Here is a 15,822-nt window from a genome sequence, read left to right as displayed (position 1 = left end):
GGAGATGAGAAAAAAAAAACCACTAATATTACCTTTATCATTTTTAATCAAAAGAAAACATGAAATATGTATTTGGCTACTATTCTTGCTTTCTATCAAAGTGCATACGCAAATATGTAATAACACATGGAAATATATTAGGGAAGCTTTTAATCAGGAAGCAAAGAAACCGTTCCAGTGGAAACATTTTGGCCTGGAGGATGTCCTTTGATCTAAGAAGTTTAAGCTTTTGGTGTTTTAAACACCTTATAGTAGGGTCACATAGCCAATTTATTTTGAATAATTCATTTGCTTAAAAATTTTCTAAAATTGTGGGAAAAAAAAACCCTTGAGAGTTAATTAACAATAAGATGTATTATTGGGATAACCAAATAAGCCATCTCTGGCTTCCTCATTGGTGATCTTCTATACGGGTACTCCAGCAAGGTGAAAACTATATAATGCAAGAGGCAATAAAGACTAAGCAAATGAGTTCATAAATAGCTGGGTGAATGAAAAATTTTCTGCCCTTGTTTGGGCACTGTGCTTATTTGTTCCCAGATACGCAAGTCAAATTATAAAAGTCATCCTTGATTTACTTTTCTTACTTACCACATCAAATTCATTAAGTCTTGTTAGATCTACTTTAAAATGTGCTGTGAATTTATCTACTTCTCTACAACTTCTGATTTTCATTGACCATACATGTAAGATCACTACCCATTACTCTGAAAGGCATTCCTTATAATGTTTCCCTGATAAATTTTTATAGGGTACTCATTTCCTTTTTACTTATTTAGTTGCTATTTTTCTTTTTTTGTCTCTGCCCACTGGAGTCTTAGCTGCATGAATTAGGGGATTTTTTCTATATTGTTCATCGCTATAACTCCATGTCCTAGAAAAGGGTCTGGTACTGAGTAGGCACTCAATAAGTATTTCTTGCATGAATGAATGAGTTTACACTGCCCCTATGTAGTCCAAGCCAGCTTGGGTTATTTCAATAGTCTCCAACTGATCTGATACAGCTCATGTCCTTTTCTTTACAACATTATTTTTGTTCACATAGCAGCCACCGATCTTTTAAAATTCTATCATGCTAAAGCCCTTCAAAGGCTTACTATTGCCCTTAGGACAAATCCAAACTCACATGAGCAGCCTAAAATGTTCTATGTGTGTTCATGTGATTTGCACAAAACTCCACATAGTTTAGTGGGGCCCTGCTCTTCCTTTACTATCCAGTTTAGTTTATCTCTTTCTCCATTCATTCTCTGCCTCACCACTCAATGCTTGCCATTCATTTATGAAATATGAAATATTGTCTTGCTTTTGTATCTCCCATCTCCTTCTATCGCTAATGTAAGCTCCATGATACGGCCCTATCTTCACCATTGTCCCTCAGTAATTTCATTTGTACTATTATCTCCACAAACACTCACAACATCCCAGCTAACACAGATGTTATTATTCTTATTTTACCTTGAAACAACAGACCTAAGTTAGATGATAATTGCCCATTTCCTGTCTGTCCCTCACAAGACCAAGTCTCTTCAAGGCACTTTTACATATCTTTTCCATCATATACATTATTATGTCCTCAGCGGAAGTCCTATATATATTGTATGTTAATGACTCAAGAAATACATACTAAAAACAAGAAGAGAAAAAATATTTAATAAATAAAGGAATAAGAGTATGGACTAGACACTTGAAATTCCAGTCCCTAGACTTGTGCAACATACCGTATCCAGAACAAAAGGCTTATCATCATAAATTCTAAAAGTTCCTCTCTAGTATTAAAGACAAGCCTTTGTTGTTAAGCCTTTGCCACTAACTGAAAGAGCAAATTATTAGCTGTAGAAAATTGAGAGACTGAAAAAATACTGAGCTCATACTGTTCTAGAACAGAACAAGGCAGAAGTTGTAGTGCTGAGAACATTTTGGTTTCCTTTCTTTCTTCCTTCCTTACTTCCCCATTGAATCTCTGTCTCTCTATGCATCTGTGTTTTCCATTCTCTGGCTTTCTGCCTGGTTCTCTGGCTCTGGTTCACTGGCTCTGTCTTCGGTTTTCCATCCAGGCCTCTTTCACACTGCTCTATCTTTCTTTGTATAGGACTCTATGGTTGCCCTTGGGGTTGAGAAGTCCCTGGAAGGAACAAAAGAAATGCAAAGTACAGTGGTGACATTTAGCAATACACAAATGAAAGGTATAAGGATGCCTATGTTTGAAGTAAAAACCTCCTGTGCCTGCCCACCTCACACAAACTCCTGAACTTCTTCAGATTATTCCCAGTTGGAGAGGTCTTTGTTTAACAGGCAAATTTGAACATCTCTGATTATTATATGAGTGGCAATTCAATTATTTTTAATAGATGGGGTTGGGAAGGGGAGGAGTGGTTGGCACCCCATATCTCTAGTGGTCCAAAAGTACAAGGCAGAAGCAAGTGATAGTAAGGAAGCATGAAGGTCAAGGTGCCCCTATTGACACAGGACCTTAGCACAATCACATGTCTCAGCCAAAATATAAAATCATCTTTTCATTTAATTTTAGTATTTGTTAAATTCCAAACTTTGAAAATATTCTACATCTTACAAAAGTAGTCTAGGAAGCTTATACCAATACATAAGTATTATTATTGCTTTAATAAACTTGACTATCATTTCCTTATTAAACTCACATCTTCTCACTTTACTTTTAGTCATAGATTTATAAATGCCTTCTGCGAACCTGAAAGAACAAATTGACACAGTGATTGTCAATCATTACAAATTGACAAATTTGTAATGATTTCCTATATCGTGTGTTTTTAATGTAAATAAATTTCAACTCAATGGTTACTTCGAGGTCCTCATACCTTTCCAGTCCCAGGATTTATTGCCACTCATTGTTTGCACAATTGGGGTCTTTCCAAAATGTTCAGAGTTCTCTGGATGTAACTCTCCATACTTCCAGGAAAATCCAATGAGGGTCTATGACTTAAAATCTCTATTAGGTGTTAGAGAAAAAAGTAGCCTCAACATTTGTTACCATATAGAGGGAGTAGGCTGCAGATGTTCAGAAATGGCTTTCAATCAGGGAATCTCATTCATAAAGAAACTAGATAGATTAAACTTTAGTGTAGTGAATTGTTTTTCTTCCTTCATGCAATCAGAATTCAGCTCATAGCCTCCTACCTTGACAAGATTTTGAGTAATCTCATTCATCATTTCTAGCAAAGTAAAGAAAACATCAGTAACTTAGATCATTAGAATGAATGCACACTGTACACTAGCCCCAAAAGAATTTGACTAAATCAAAAACAACCAAATTGACTTGTATGGAAAAGACCTCAGAACAATAAAATATTAGCAATTTGCCAACCTACCATTCAGGCATTATGGAAATAAGCCAGCCCAAATCACTCAAGGAACAGAAATGAAGTCAACTTACTGTGTTTGAATGTCAGAGGGATTTTCAGGTAATAGCTTGTAAAATGAAGGGCACCTTTAGAGTTTGAATGTAAATTTCAACAGGCTAAATCTTTCCTTCAGAGAGTAACAATCTTCAGGAATTCCAAAAGAATATATTCCTAATAAAATTATAAGCCTCTTTTCTGCAAATGAATTCTGCTATTTCTGTCATGTTCAATTTTCTTTGTTTTTGTTTTCTTACTTCAAAAGTCAACTTCAAATCTTCTTATGTAATTAGATGGGATTTAAATTGTAAATACATTATCAGGAAAAGAATTAATATTTTGAGTATCTCCCATGCACTGGGTGCTTCATCACTTAATCCTTATAACACCCCTACAACTATCCGCATTTTATAAATATTCTAACTGAAGCTTGGAGATGTTATGAGATTTTCAAATTCACACAGCTTCTAAGTGACGGATCTGAAGCCATCACTTACACCCATGTGACTCCTAAGCATGCAGTCTTTATGCTAAACAACTCTGATTTTGCTGTAGGACTGTATTATTAATATAATATTACATTTAATATAATTCATTATGTATTTATTGTATATGTTATATAATGTATTCATTCACCTAGCAAAACGATTTGTGATTTCAGTCAGTTTTTCTGACATCACTTATTATATGAGTCAGGATCAAAGTCGTGTGTCATGCTCAAGTATGACCCATTTGATTTGTTTTGGTGCACCCTAATACGACAAAACCTTGTCCTGAGTTAGTAATTCCCTCCCAGGGCTAGTATCACTGTCACCATGGAGACGGGCAGCCAGCTGGCTTCTCCTTTGTTTTTTAAATTTTTTTTTGCTTGTGGTCCTACTTTCCCATTGTACCCATTGTGTCCACTGCCTTACAACCATGCCATCAGCCACGTTAGGGAGCAGAATAAAAAGAGATTATAGTTGTGGAGAATTTCTGATATCAACTGCATACTGCACTTTATGCTGCAGAAGCACCAGTTTGTGTGTTTTAATAAATATATCTATTTTGGCATCGAGGCTTTTCTTTTTTTAATTTACCACATACCTTCCACCTGGAATCCCTCCATCTTCCCCATCCTTCCTTACCTGGCAGGCTCCTTTTAGGCTGTTAACTTACTCTCCTTCAAGACTCTTTCTGCAGTATATCCTTTGTATATATGATTTTCCTTCAACACACTATAATGTAATGAACTGTCTAGAGGTCTGTTTCAGCCAATATATTGGGAACTTCTTGAAGACAGGGTTGGGTTTTAATAATTCTTCAGTGTTTGTATATAGTAAGAATGCAATAAAGTTGTTTTAAGTAAAATAATAACTTTATAGTTCCTTTAGATAAATCTAAAAATATGGAATAGTGTAAATTACATGAAATTTCCAGGGAAATGATTTTATATATTGTATAATAAGTTCCTCAATAACTAAACAAGACTATAAAAGACTATAATTATACAGCCACTACTATTCACCGACAGGGTAGTTGACAGGTACTATTCTGACAGGGTAGAAAACAGCTTAGACTCAACAGGCACCATTCTATGAAGATATTGATATATCTTAGTATTTAGAAACAACTGATGTATATTTATGGACACTTGTATTTTAAAAGTTTTGTCATTTAACTGACTCCTTCTTTGTCCTTGTAGGCTTATTTTCAAAGCCACAAAATACTACCCTACCTTAGAATTATTTCAAGAATGGCCCTCAAACAAGGTTGGGGAATAGATCTTTCCAAGCATAAATCCCTTTAACCCACTGAGAAAGTAGAAACTTAGGGTAGAGGCTTCACTCCCCTGTCCCTCGTCAGCTATAGTCATGGACTCCTGATACATGACCCTTCTGTTAGGCTTAGGCAATCTGAGAGGACCTTTAAGAACTGCAACTTGGGAACCTGCATTGAAATCCAGTTCCACTTATTAGGAGCTGAGTAGCCTAAACTCCAGTTAACCTCAGTTTTAAAAACTATAAAATGAGACTAATACACACATTCTAAAGAGCTTGTGAAGATTAAATGACTTAATACAGGAAGATCATTTGGATCATTCTTGGCACATAGTAAACACTATATAAATATTAGCTAGGGAAAGATAATGTGGATCAATCATTTTAGTGCTTCCAGCCTTATTTTTTTCTTTGCTAACTAAAAAATAAACTTGCATGTTATATTATGTTTAAGTCAATCTTTACTTTCATAAGGAAAAAAATTAACAACATTATAAATGAATATTTTTGTAGGCATATGGCCTGTAAGTTATGAAACAGTATGTTTGGCTTCTATACATACTTAAACATGCTCAGTAATTAACCTGTATGGGTGTAACAACTACAAGAACACAATATGATGGACAGAGCTTCATGTGGCATGAGGGCCTAGGCCTGGAATGTGGTGCTTGTGCAACTCTAATTACTTTGCTTGTTAAACCATTTTATACCATCCAGAACTAATTTTGGTGAATTCTAAGAAAGGAAACCTTTCAGTAAGCAGGTAGGTCTGCTGACATTTGATAATATCTAGTTGTCAGTGAGATTTTAGAAGGTACACATGCCCATGTTGCATGTTGATTTCAGGATAAAAAACACACAGCAGAAGTTTATGGAATGAAAAGTAATGACAAAATGTTTTGCGAGCAATTCATATGGGATCATATGATAGTTAGCTAATGTTGAGAGTTCATGGCCTGGATGGTATTGGTTAATTAAGGAAATCACTTGGGATAAAGAAGTACTTGGAAATGATTGTGGGTTTTCTTTCTTTCTCTCTCTCTCTCTCTTTTTTTCAGTTCATAATAAGCTCAGAGACTTGAGAGAAGCTTTCAAGGTTCTATAAAACTGAATATATTTTCTCTTTGGCTCATTGTTTACTTAACTACAGGTCATTTATTATGGCAGGAAAAAAATGTATCTTTTCAATATGAAAAGGCCTATGAATTTCAACCTTCTTTTATTGCTCATATTATATCATTTGAGAATTTTTAGTTAAATGGAAAAAATAGTGATTTCTCTTATATTAAGATTCCCCCTCAGCTTCTGAGATTTTAGTTTCCATAATTTAATGTGCGTATTAAAAATAAATTGCTTAATTTGAGTACATGTACATTTTCCATTAATGAAGTCCAGTAGATACACTTAACATTGCATATCCATCTATGGAAAATAATATATTCAGAAATGGCTCTGAAGATAACTGAATCTGCGAAGGTATCTTCTTGAAGATCTCACTTAATAATAGCTTTCTTATTGCATAATAATATGATTTATACTTGGCTTGGTATTATGAATTATGCATGTAGGGGACAGATCTAGCTTTTTAGTTGTGGATATTAGATTTGTTAATACTTTTTTTTTTTTTTTCCAATGCCTACTTCTGCATTGTATGTACAGGACAAAGCCCAGCCATTCCACCTCCATTACCGACAGAACAAGCTTCTAGACCCACCCTGGCGTCACCTGCCCTTGAAGGCAAGTACTTTTTTTTTTTTTCTTAAAGATCTCTATTGTAGGTAAAATAGAATGTAGAGAAACAAGAACAACAAAAATAGTCACAAAGCAACAGCAAAATCCAATGTTTTCTTACATACTTTTAGTAGGTCTAAACTCTAATTTACTTTTCCTAAAATTGCAATTTGCTGTTTTTCAGAAAACCAACAATTTCCCCTTAAGATCCTATATTGGTGACCCTCAGCTTCCAGAAGGATGCCCACTCTAGTACTTTGGGAATCAAGCAAAAAAAATATAGGGACAAACAGATAAGGCTATGCCTTGCAACTCTTGCAGTTTTACCACAGCTTGATCAATTTAGTCTCTGAAGAGGCTGCTGCCAGAGTTGCTGGGTTTGAATCTGAGCTCCACCTTTTCCTAGCTTTGTGTGTGTGTGTATATATATACACACACACACACACACACACAAACATACACATTCACACACACACACAAATATACACTGTTGTATATATATGTATGTATAGTTTATAAGTACTATATACAATACTACTAATAATTCTTGAAAATATGATGTCTCAAGATCAGTATTGTAATAAATTTTGCTGGAAATTTAAAGTCATTTCTTTAAGTCTTCATTCATTTCTTAAACTTTTATTAAAACCCAAACATGGGATCATTTCAGATATTGTCTAAAATACTGGGGATTCATAGATGAATAGAAAACAGTTCCTTCTCTGTCAAGACTCAATTTGCCAGTATAAAAACACCAGTAACTAAAGCTAAAGCACCATTAAATTTTTACAAGAGTACAAATGGAGGTCTTCCTCAGATCACTACCACTCTAGAAAGGGGTAGAAACCCTCAGCTTTGTCCCACATTGGAAAGGATCTTCTGTATGCAATGTGGACACTCCAGCCTGCTTGTTCAAGATCTTCCCACTCAGCTCAACAACTGCCCATTGGCTTTGGCCATCCCTTGAGACTAAGTGATGACACTCATGAGGATTCATCCAGGAAGAGGTTACTCTTGTATGTCACTTACCTAGAGAGTAAACAAGTAATTTAGAAACAACCAGTCCAAAAAAAAAAGAAAATAGAGAGAGAGAGAAAAAATCAGAATTACATTTCTTTTGGCATTTGGACTATAATATGTCATATTACTTAAGAGAATTTGACACAAAACTGACTCACTCACTCACCAAAATGTTCACTGGACAAGACAACACACATAAATAATAGTATTACCTTAATTTTTCATGGGATTCTAATTCTGTTGTTGTTCCAGATGGACATAAAGCAAGGAATTCAGATTTCCCAACTTGAGGGAGACTTTGATAGTCAGATTATTCAAGTGTTTGGTGCCAAGTTATCTCCTAGCAGAGGCTGATAAAACACCAAGTAGCATATATTTTGCCTAGCAATCTGTCCCTTGGAAAAGGATGTGTCATTTGTTAAGTAGAACTCTTAGGTTCTGTTATTGTATTAAAAGAGCAATGTAATTTGACAGTTCATCTCAGAACCTAGTACTGTGTTGTGGTGAATAAAATAACAAAGTTTGAGGACCACAAGCCTTTGTCAGTGTCTTCTCTGAAAGCTCAGAGCCTGCTAACCCTGAGCAACTAGAGGAGTCTATATTACCAGGCAATGCTGAGATCATGGGCTTTGTCAGGGCTTGCAGATGTGCTGCCTATGACTTCATTAACATAATTGATTAGGAGCTAGGACATATTTAGTATTAATCAAGCTGTTTTTAGTGAGACTGATTATGCCAGTCCTCTTGATGCACTATTTTAGTTTGGAACTTCCTTAGAACCAAGTTGCAAAAAAAAAAAAAAAAAAAAACACACACACACACAAAACAAAAATAAAACGCTTTATGTAAAAAGGAGGAACTTTCATCTGGCACTAAAGTGTGCTATTATACGTGAGAAATACAATTATAACAGGTCAGAATGTAGGAGCATGTACATATTTCAATTTTAATGTTTTTAAAAAGTAGAGCTCATGTAGAGACTAGATTATTAAATTTGTTCACGGGAGACTAGAAACAAATAAAACTTCATTAGTAGAAATCGAAAAAAACAATGTGGCTCTCTTTATGGGTAAAAGAATACTACAAATCTGTAAAGCCAATACTACACATCTGTAAAGCCCATAAAAGCCTTCTTTGTGCTTTCATAGCACTTAAGAAACAAAACTTCCACAGCACTTACTTTGTTCGGGGAAGTATCTGTGTACTTCTTCTCTCAGTCCACTTATTTAGTGCCTTGAAATTGCTCTTGCTTTTCTTGGATTTCCGTTTTTTCCCCACATTGCATGCTTTGTCTGTCATAATGAAGTTCTTATTACTTTGAATTTTTTGATACAAAAGGATGAATTATATATTAAATCATTTATTTCCTTTGACTCTTATTTTATGTTTTAGAATTTCTTTGGCCAGGAAAAATTGGCTACAATACGTTTAGAAAAGATCTTATGTAATAACCACTTCACATAGTCATTCTGGTCATTGTTGTCAATTTGTATTTAATTATGGATATAACTGAAACTAATTTGAAATGAACCTATTGTAAATATAATGTTAATTCTCATCTTTTAAACAATTTTGAATTTCCATGTCTATTGAGAGCTCTTACTAGGGCTGAAATGCCTACAAGTTCAAAGGGTTATCCACTTCTTTCACAAATGGAGCTGACTTACGTGAGTTTTTTCCTCCAATCAAATGGTATCTTATAATATTAACATGATAGGTGATTTTAGCTCTTAGCATGAAGGTCCTTTATCGTCAAATGTTTTTCCGCATTCCTGCTAATCTCTTACCCCAAGAACTGTATTTCTCAGACTCTTCAGTGGTTAAACAGAACAACTTCAGGCAATGTTGCCCACCTTCTTCCCAATTACCAAGGAAGGCAGAAAAGCTGTTTTTTTTTTTTTTTTTTTTTTTGAGACGGAGTCTCGCTCTGTCGCCCAGGCTGGAGTGCAGTGGCCGGATCTCAGCTCACTGCAAGCTCCGCCTCCCGGGTTTGCGCCATTCTCCTGCCTCAGCCTCCCGAGTAGATGGGACTACAGGCGCCCGCCACCTCGCCCGGCTCGTTTTTTGTATTTTTTAGTAGAGACGGGGTTTCACTGCGTTAGCCAGGATGGTCTCGATCTCCTGACCTCGTGATCTGCCCGTCTCGGCCTCCCAAAGTGCTGGGATTACAGGCTTGAGCCACCGCGCCCGGCCAAGCTGTTTCATAAAATCCTTATAATAAGCAAAATTACCATATATGATTCCATTCATCTTTAATCAACCATACTAGAGAATGTCTTTCCCACTACTTTCACCCGCATGTAATTTTTGGGCATTTAGCATAAAATTACCAGGACTCCTCTGTTGTGACAAAGATGTGGAAGGAAGAAGTTAAGTTATACTTAAATTACTTTTAATATTCCATTAAATAGCTGCAGTTTACATGAATGAAGTCAAATAGAGAAAGGTAAATTACTATCAAGTACCCTATATCTTGTTGAATAAATATATAACTAATAATTATTCTTGCAATTATGAATAATATTATAAATGCTATCACTTGTATGTGAACAGGAGAACTCTAGAGGGAAGACCAGAGTCTGCCCAATCTCAACTTTGTTACTAATGAGTTGTACGGTCTTTGATAGATCAATTGACTTCTTAGGACCTCAATTTCTTCACCTATGAACCAAACTTAAATAGTCTCTGGAGTCCCTCTATGCTTTTATACCCAAATATTTCACATCTGATTTTTTCAGACTGGTAGATTGGTAATAAATTGCCATAAGAACAGAGTGAACCCTACATAGCTTTGCCTAGTGGTTAAATAGCAACTATAGATATGATAGAGATGTAACACTTTTTGGGACGATGGATAATCCTATGAAGCATTATTTACTGAAACACAAAAATAAGTTACAGATATCATAAAGGCTGTAAAAGTTAGGAGGAGGATGAGATATAAATGAGGCCAGGTGATGAAGTGAAACTGCAAATCTTTCATTGAGCCATAAAGAGTAAGTTAGTTGAATTGCATAGATACAGAGGAGAAAGGAACATTATATAAAATTTATTATAAGATAATTTGTTACCATAGGATGCATCTGAAGACAATATTCTACAGGAGCTAGTAAGGTTTTATTTACAATTCTATTAAACCAAGAACTTTATTACCTTAGCTCCTCAGTGAGATATATCCTGAGAAGTAAAAAATAAAATAAAATAATAAAATAGAAATTTGTCCTCAATTTTTATTTCATTAACTCTATGACATAATAGATTTTATTGAACTTCAGGTCAATATAATATTTTTTCTTTGTTTTGTGGAGAAATAAAATCATATCTTTTGGTGGTTTTTAATAGGATTGGCCTTTAGTTATAAATTATGATAAAATATATAAACCAAACTACTTTTACTACCTATTTAACTTAGAGAGTTGCTAATAACAATATAGCACATTTTCTAGCACAGTTAGGTACTCAACCATTGGTTGCTATTAATTTTTTTTATATCAGGACATTTCTTAACCATATAAAAAACATTAATTTTATGGTAGTTCTTTATTGGTATCCATAGAAGCTGGTAAGGTGTTGCTTTCATGACATTGGTCAGTATACATAAAACTCTAATATAACTTTTCAATACAGGACTGGAACTGTATCTTGGAGGGCTTTGTATACACAGCTAAAGCTTTTACATGTCCTTATAGATTATGTGGTACTGCTTAAGCAATTGAGCAGAGAGTAGTATGATTAAATTTGTCTTTAAGATTATGTGCCGACTATAGAAAGGATGAATTGGTGAGGGGTGAACCTAAGAGTTGGGAGTATAAGACAAATTTAGGAGAAAACTGCCCATGGGAAAACTTCCGCTACTATTCTTTTTAAACAATCACATTTTACTCTCAAAACAACTGCAAGCAGTGAACATGATTTATGTCATTTTACAGAGAAGATCGGAGAAATCAAATAAATTGCCTAAGATAACACAGCTCTAAATATGGTATAACTGGAATTGGAAGCTAGGTGTCTCCTACCAAGGCTCAGTCTATTTCCATTATCCTAAAATGGCAATTAAGTGTTAGAGCTGAATATCATTGTTAAAGTTTTTATCTGATTTGGTTAATTGAATGGCATTAAGAATAAGAACAGGTTTTGAGAGATAATAATGAATTAGGTTTGGGGCTTGCTGGGTGTATTGAGGTCCCTGGAGCACTTACATGAGTGATTAAGAGAGTTAATGACTATATTATTTTTAAAGGTTTGCAGGGTTATGGTGGAGCACCCCAGAGCTAGCCAAAGTAGGAAGCCTTTATCACCCCTATGCCTGAAGAGGCAAGAGAATAGAATGGTTAGAATGGTTTAGACGTCCAGAAGACTTTATAGCTTTAGGGAAAGATGTCCAATCAGAACATCTGAAGGTAGTATCCTTCAGCAGGGGACCACAACCACCAACAAACACTTTGCAAAATGAAGTATGTAAAATTCTCAGTGAGCCTTGGAGGAAACTAGAGAATAAATGCCCAGATCTCTCTCTTTGTCTTACTCTATTATCTCTTGATGTTGCTCTCATAGGCCAAAACAGCCCACACTCAGAGGACATGGGGCTTGATTAATGTAACCTATAAGGGTCAGGGTAGAGATGGGACCTGGAGAGGACATGGAGACTACCATGTGTCAGGCAGGATGTTGAGCTTGATCCACACAAGTGGTAATCTGCAGTGGACAACTGAATATATAAGTCAGGAGTTTACAAATGAGGGAGATATAGATATTGAAGTCATAAGTTAGCCCTGGCACAGCATTTCTTGGAGTATGTTATGAGAAACTCTAGTTCTATAATATTATTTGTTAAAAAGTGTTTTCATGACAAAATAACTTTTGGGCAGCTTAATATGTTGTAGTTTTTCTTTTGCATTCACAATGCACACACACATGTATCAAAGGATCCAAAAATTCTGTATATTAAGGAAGTCTGTTTAACTTTTTTAAACCCAGTGTTCCCATGTTTGTTTGTTTGTTTGTTTAATCACAAAAATATTTCTGTTTCTGATCATACTCATCAATTTCCTAAGGAGCAAATGATCTCAAAAACACTGTTGTACAAAGGTTAGTTTCAAATATAACTAAAGAGTAGGTCAGTCATGAATGTGAAGCTGTCTCGAACACAGCATAGACCCAAGAAAGGAAATGTAGAACACATTGATTTAGTCAACGTTCTCCAGAGGAACAAAACCAATAGGAGATATCTATCTCACTATCTATCTATTGAGAAAATATTGTTTATTTTAAAGGATTGACTGATGCAGCTGCAGGGGCTAGTAAGTCCAAAATCTGAAGGGCATGCAGGCAGGCTGAAGACCCAGGGAATAGTTTATTTTGCAGTCTTGAGTCTGAAGGCAGTCTGAAAGAAGACTTCCTTCCTCCTTGGGGAACTTCAGTCCTTTCTCTTTAAGTCCTTCAGCTGATTAGACAAGGCCCATCCCACATTACAGAGGGTAATCTGCTTTATTCAAAGCCTACAATTTAAATGTGAATCACATCTAAAAACTACCTTCATAGAAACATCTAGACTTATCTTTGATGAAGTAAGTGTTACCAAAGCCTAGCCAAATTGATGCATACATTTATCACAAATGTCATTAGGATACAAACTGATAAAGCCAAGGATGAGAGAATATGAAAGAGAAAAGGAAGAGGCCCCATGCTCCAGAGAGATGGATAACACGAAGAGTAGCCAGGAAAAGTTAGATCTGTCAATTAGAAAATTATGCTCATCTACTCTTGACTCTAAATTTTCTCTCTGCTACATATAAATGAGGATGCAGTAGTCATGAGTTTGAACTAAAGGGTCAACTGTAAGATTTTTATTAGTTCCCTTAATCTCTGAAACACTGGGTTTCCTCATCTGCCAGATGATATTTACTAGTAGGATTTGGTAGTGCTTTCAGAAGAAAAAAGAATTTTGGAGAGAAAGCTGTGATGGGGGAGGCTTGGGGAACTAGATTAAGAATGGGATCTTTACAATATTTTGTTTTAGGTCATATGATGTTGACTATTTGAGAGATTTCAATAAAGATCTAAACATATCTTCAATTTTTTTCTTCGAATTTTAGACTCTTGTTTTTTATTTTTTTAATTAAAACACTGTACTGGGGCTTGGCCTGAGGTAACATAGGCATATTTGAGTTAATATGTTGGAACAAGTATAATTCAGCTTAGTGTTGTGGAAAAGTAGGTAAGTATTAATAACTGTTGGGTAAATTTTCTTAAAAAAAACAAAAACTAATAGGTGGCAAAGCATCTCCCCCCCCAAAAAAAAAGGAAAATGAAAAGGGAAAGAAATGAGAGCTCCTCATGAATTATGAGCTATAAATACATTTTAGTAGACAAGAAACTTGTATCTCTAAACTTACAACTTTCTTCTTTTGTTATATTGGTTTTGATTTCCTTTTATCGATTATTAAAAAGACCTTTTGTGAAAACAATTAACTTTTTCTCACTGTCGTATCCATAAGAGGAAGTAGTTTTGTTTTTCTTACCCTCTACATCTGCCAAGATAGCTAGGGGCATCTGTCTGTCTTGACTCTTCAGTAGCAACAGATATTTACTCTGAAGACCAAGAATGTTCTCCATGATGTGGGAAACAGGAAAAGGGCCTTCTGTTCAGATCAGGGCCAGTTTCCTGCCTCCAGCCCTTTCCTAACTGTTAATGCTAGTATAAAAAAAATGGTTTTTCACCTGCATTTTGACCTGTAAAAGACCAAAGAAGAAGTCAAGGATGACATAGTTTGTGAATTTGAGCAAATTTGATCTAATTGCTTTCTTATTATGGAATTCTGAAACTTTCCTGTGTCAGCACATTTTCTCATAAAACATTTTATAGAAAAGAATGTTTCCTCCAATGCTCTTGCTTACAAGTACCAATTTTTCCTTATAAAACATTTGTTTGCTATCTGGTCTGTTCGACGTAAATATTTCTTCCTATTGTACCAGTTTGTTACAATTCCAAATGGCATCATCCTTTCCCTCTCTAGAATGAGTGAGAAAAGTGGCTGCATCTTCAAGACCAAGTGTATTTTACATAAATGGAGTAAAGAGTCTTAGAAATTGCTCATTTAATAAAGGATAAGGAATGCTGTAATCCCAACATTTTGGAAGGCCAGGGTGGGTGGATCACTTCAGCTCTGGAGTTAGAGATCAGCCTGGGCAACACGGCGAAACCCCATCTCTACAAAAAATATAAAAATTAGCTGGACATGGTGGTGTATGCCTATAGTCCCAGCTACTCAGTAGGATGACGTGGAAGGATCACTTGAACCTGGGAAACAGAGGTTGTAGTGAGCCGAGATCCCATGACTGCACTCTAGCCTAGGTAACAAAGTGAGGCCCTGTCTCAAAAAAAGAAAAAAAAGGCTGCTTCAATTAAATGAGAATTTTATATTAAAAAGTTTTTAATTTACTAGAATTTTATATTAAGAAGTAGAAGACGTAATGTGTTACTAGTTTGTTTTAATCCATAAAAGATGGTAAAATGTATGTAGTGTATCAGTTCAAATAAGCCTGAATTCAGCATATTCAGATGATTACAACTTAAAAAGTTGAAGTCTTTACATGGGCACTTGCTTCTATTTTAAGAACTGATCTCCATTAGGCACAATTTTAAAAATTGAAAGGCTTCATTTGAAAATCGGACTTATATATGTGTCCCATATACTAGTAATTTTTTATTTTAAAGTCAAATCATATTTTAAAATAGCTATTGGGTCTTACTAATTTATTTAATAAATCAAGACCAAAACTGTTATAAAAATACCAGTATCTTTGAAATACTACTTTAAGGAAATGTATGTTTTGCTTTTGAGTTGCAACCAACTTTTTCTTGTACTAATAATTTAGTCATGAAAAGAAAAAGCTCAATTTTCTAATGTTTCTAGGCATCCTTGACATTTTAAACGTAA

The 15,822-nt window shown here is 35.1% G+C and overlaps 1 protein-coding gene and 1 long non-coding RNA gene across 2 annotated transcripts in view; one reads left to right on the top strand and one right to left on the bottom strand.

Annotated features, from left to right (window-relative positions):
* TRDN (triadin) overlaps nt 1-15,822 on the top strand; it is a 410,542-nt gene that overhangs the window by 153,938 nt on the left and 240,782 nt on the right. Inside the window, exon 10 of the mRNA XM_026455003.2 lies at nt 6,791-6,868. Coding sequence (XP_026310788.1) covers nt 6,791-6,868 — 78 coding nt within the window. The remainder of the gene's footprint in view (nt 1-6,790; nt 6,869-15,822) is intronic.
* Nucleotides 32-15,822, bottom strand: part of LOC111554911 — a 28,605-nt gene continuing 12,814 nt past the window's right edge. The window contains exons 2-3 of the long non-coding RNA XR_002735365.1: nt 2,832-2,946; nt 32-2,122 (exon numbers count right to left, since the gene is read on the bottom strand). This is a non-coding gene — a long non-coding RNA (uncharacterized LOC111554911). The remainder of the gene's footprint in view (nt 2,123-2,831; nt 2,947-15,822) is intronic.

This window comes from Piliocolobus tephrosceles, chromosome 5 (assembly GCF_002776525.5).
Source record: "Piliocolobus tephrosceles isolate RC106 chromosome 5, ASM277652v3, whole genome shotgun sequence".
Taxonomy (NCBI): domain Eukaryota; kingdom Metazoa; phylum Chordata; class Mammalia; order Primates; family Cercopithecidae; genus Piliocolobus; species Piliocolobus tephrosceles.
This window is presented reverse-complemented; position numbering and strand designations above follow the sequence as displayed.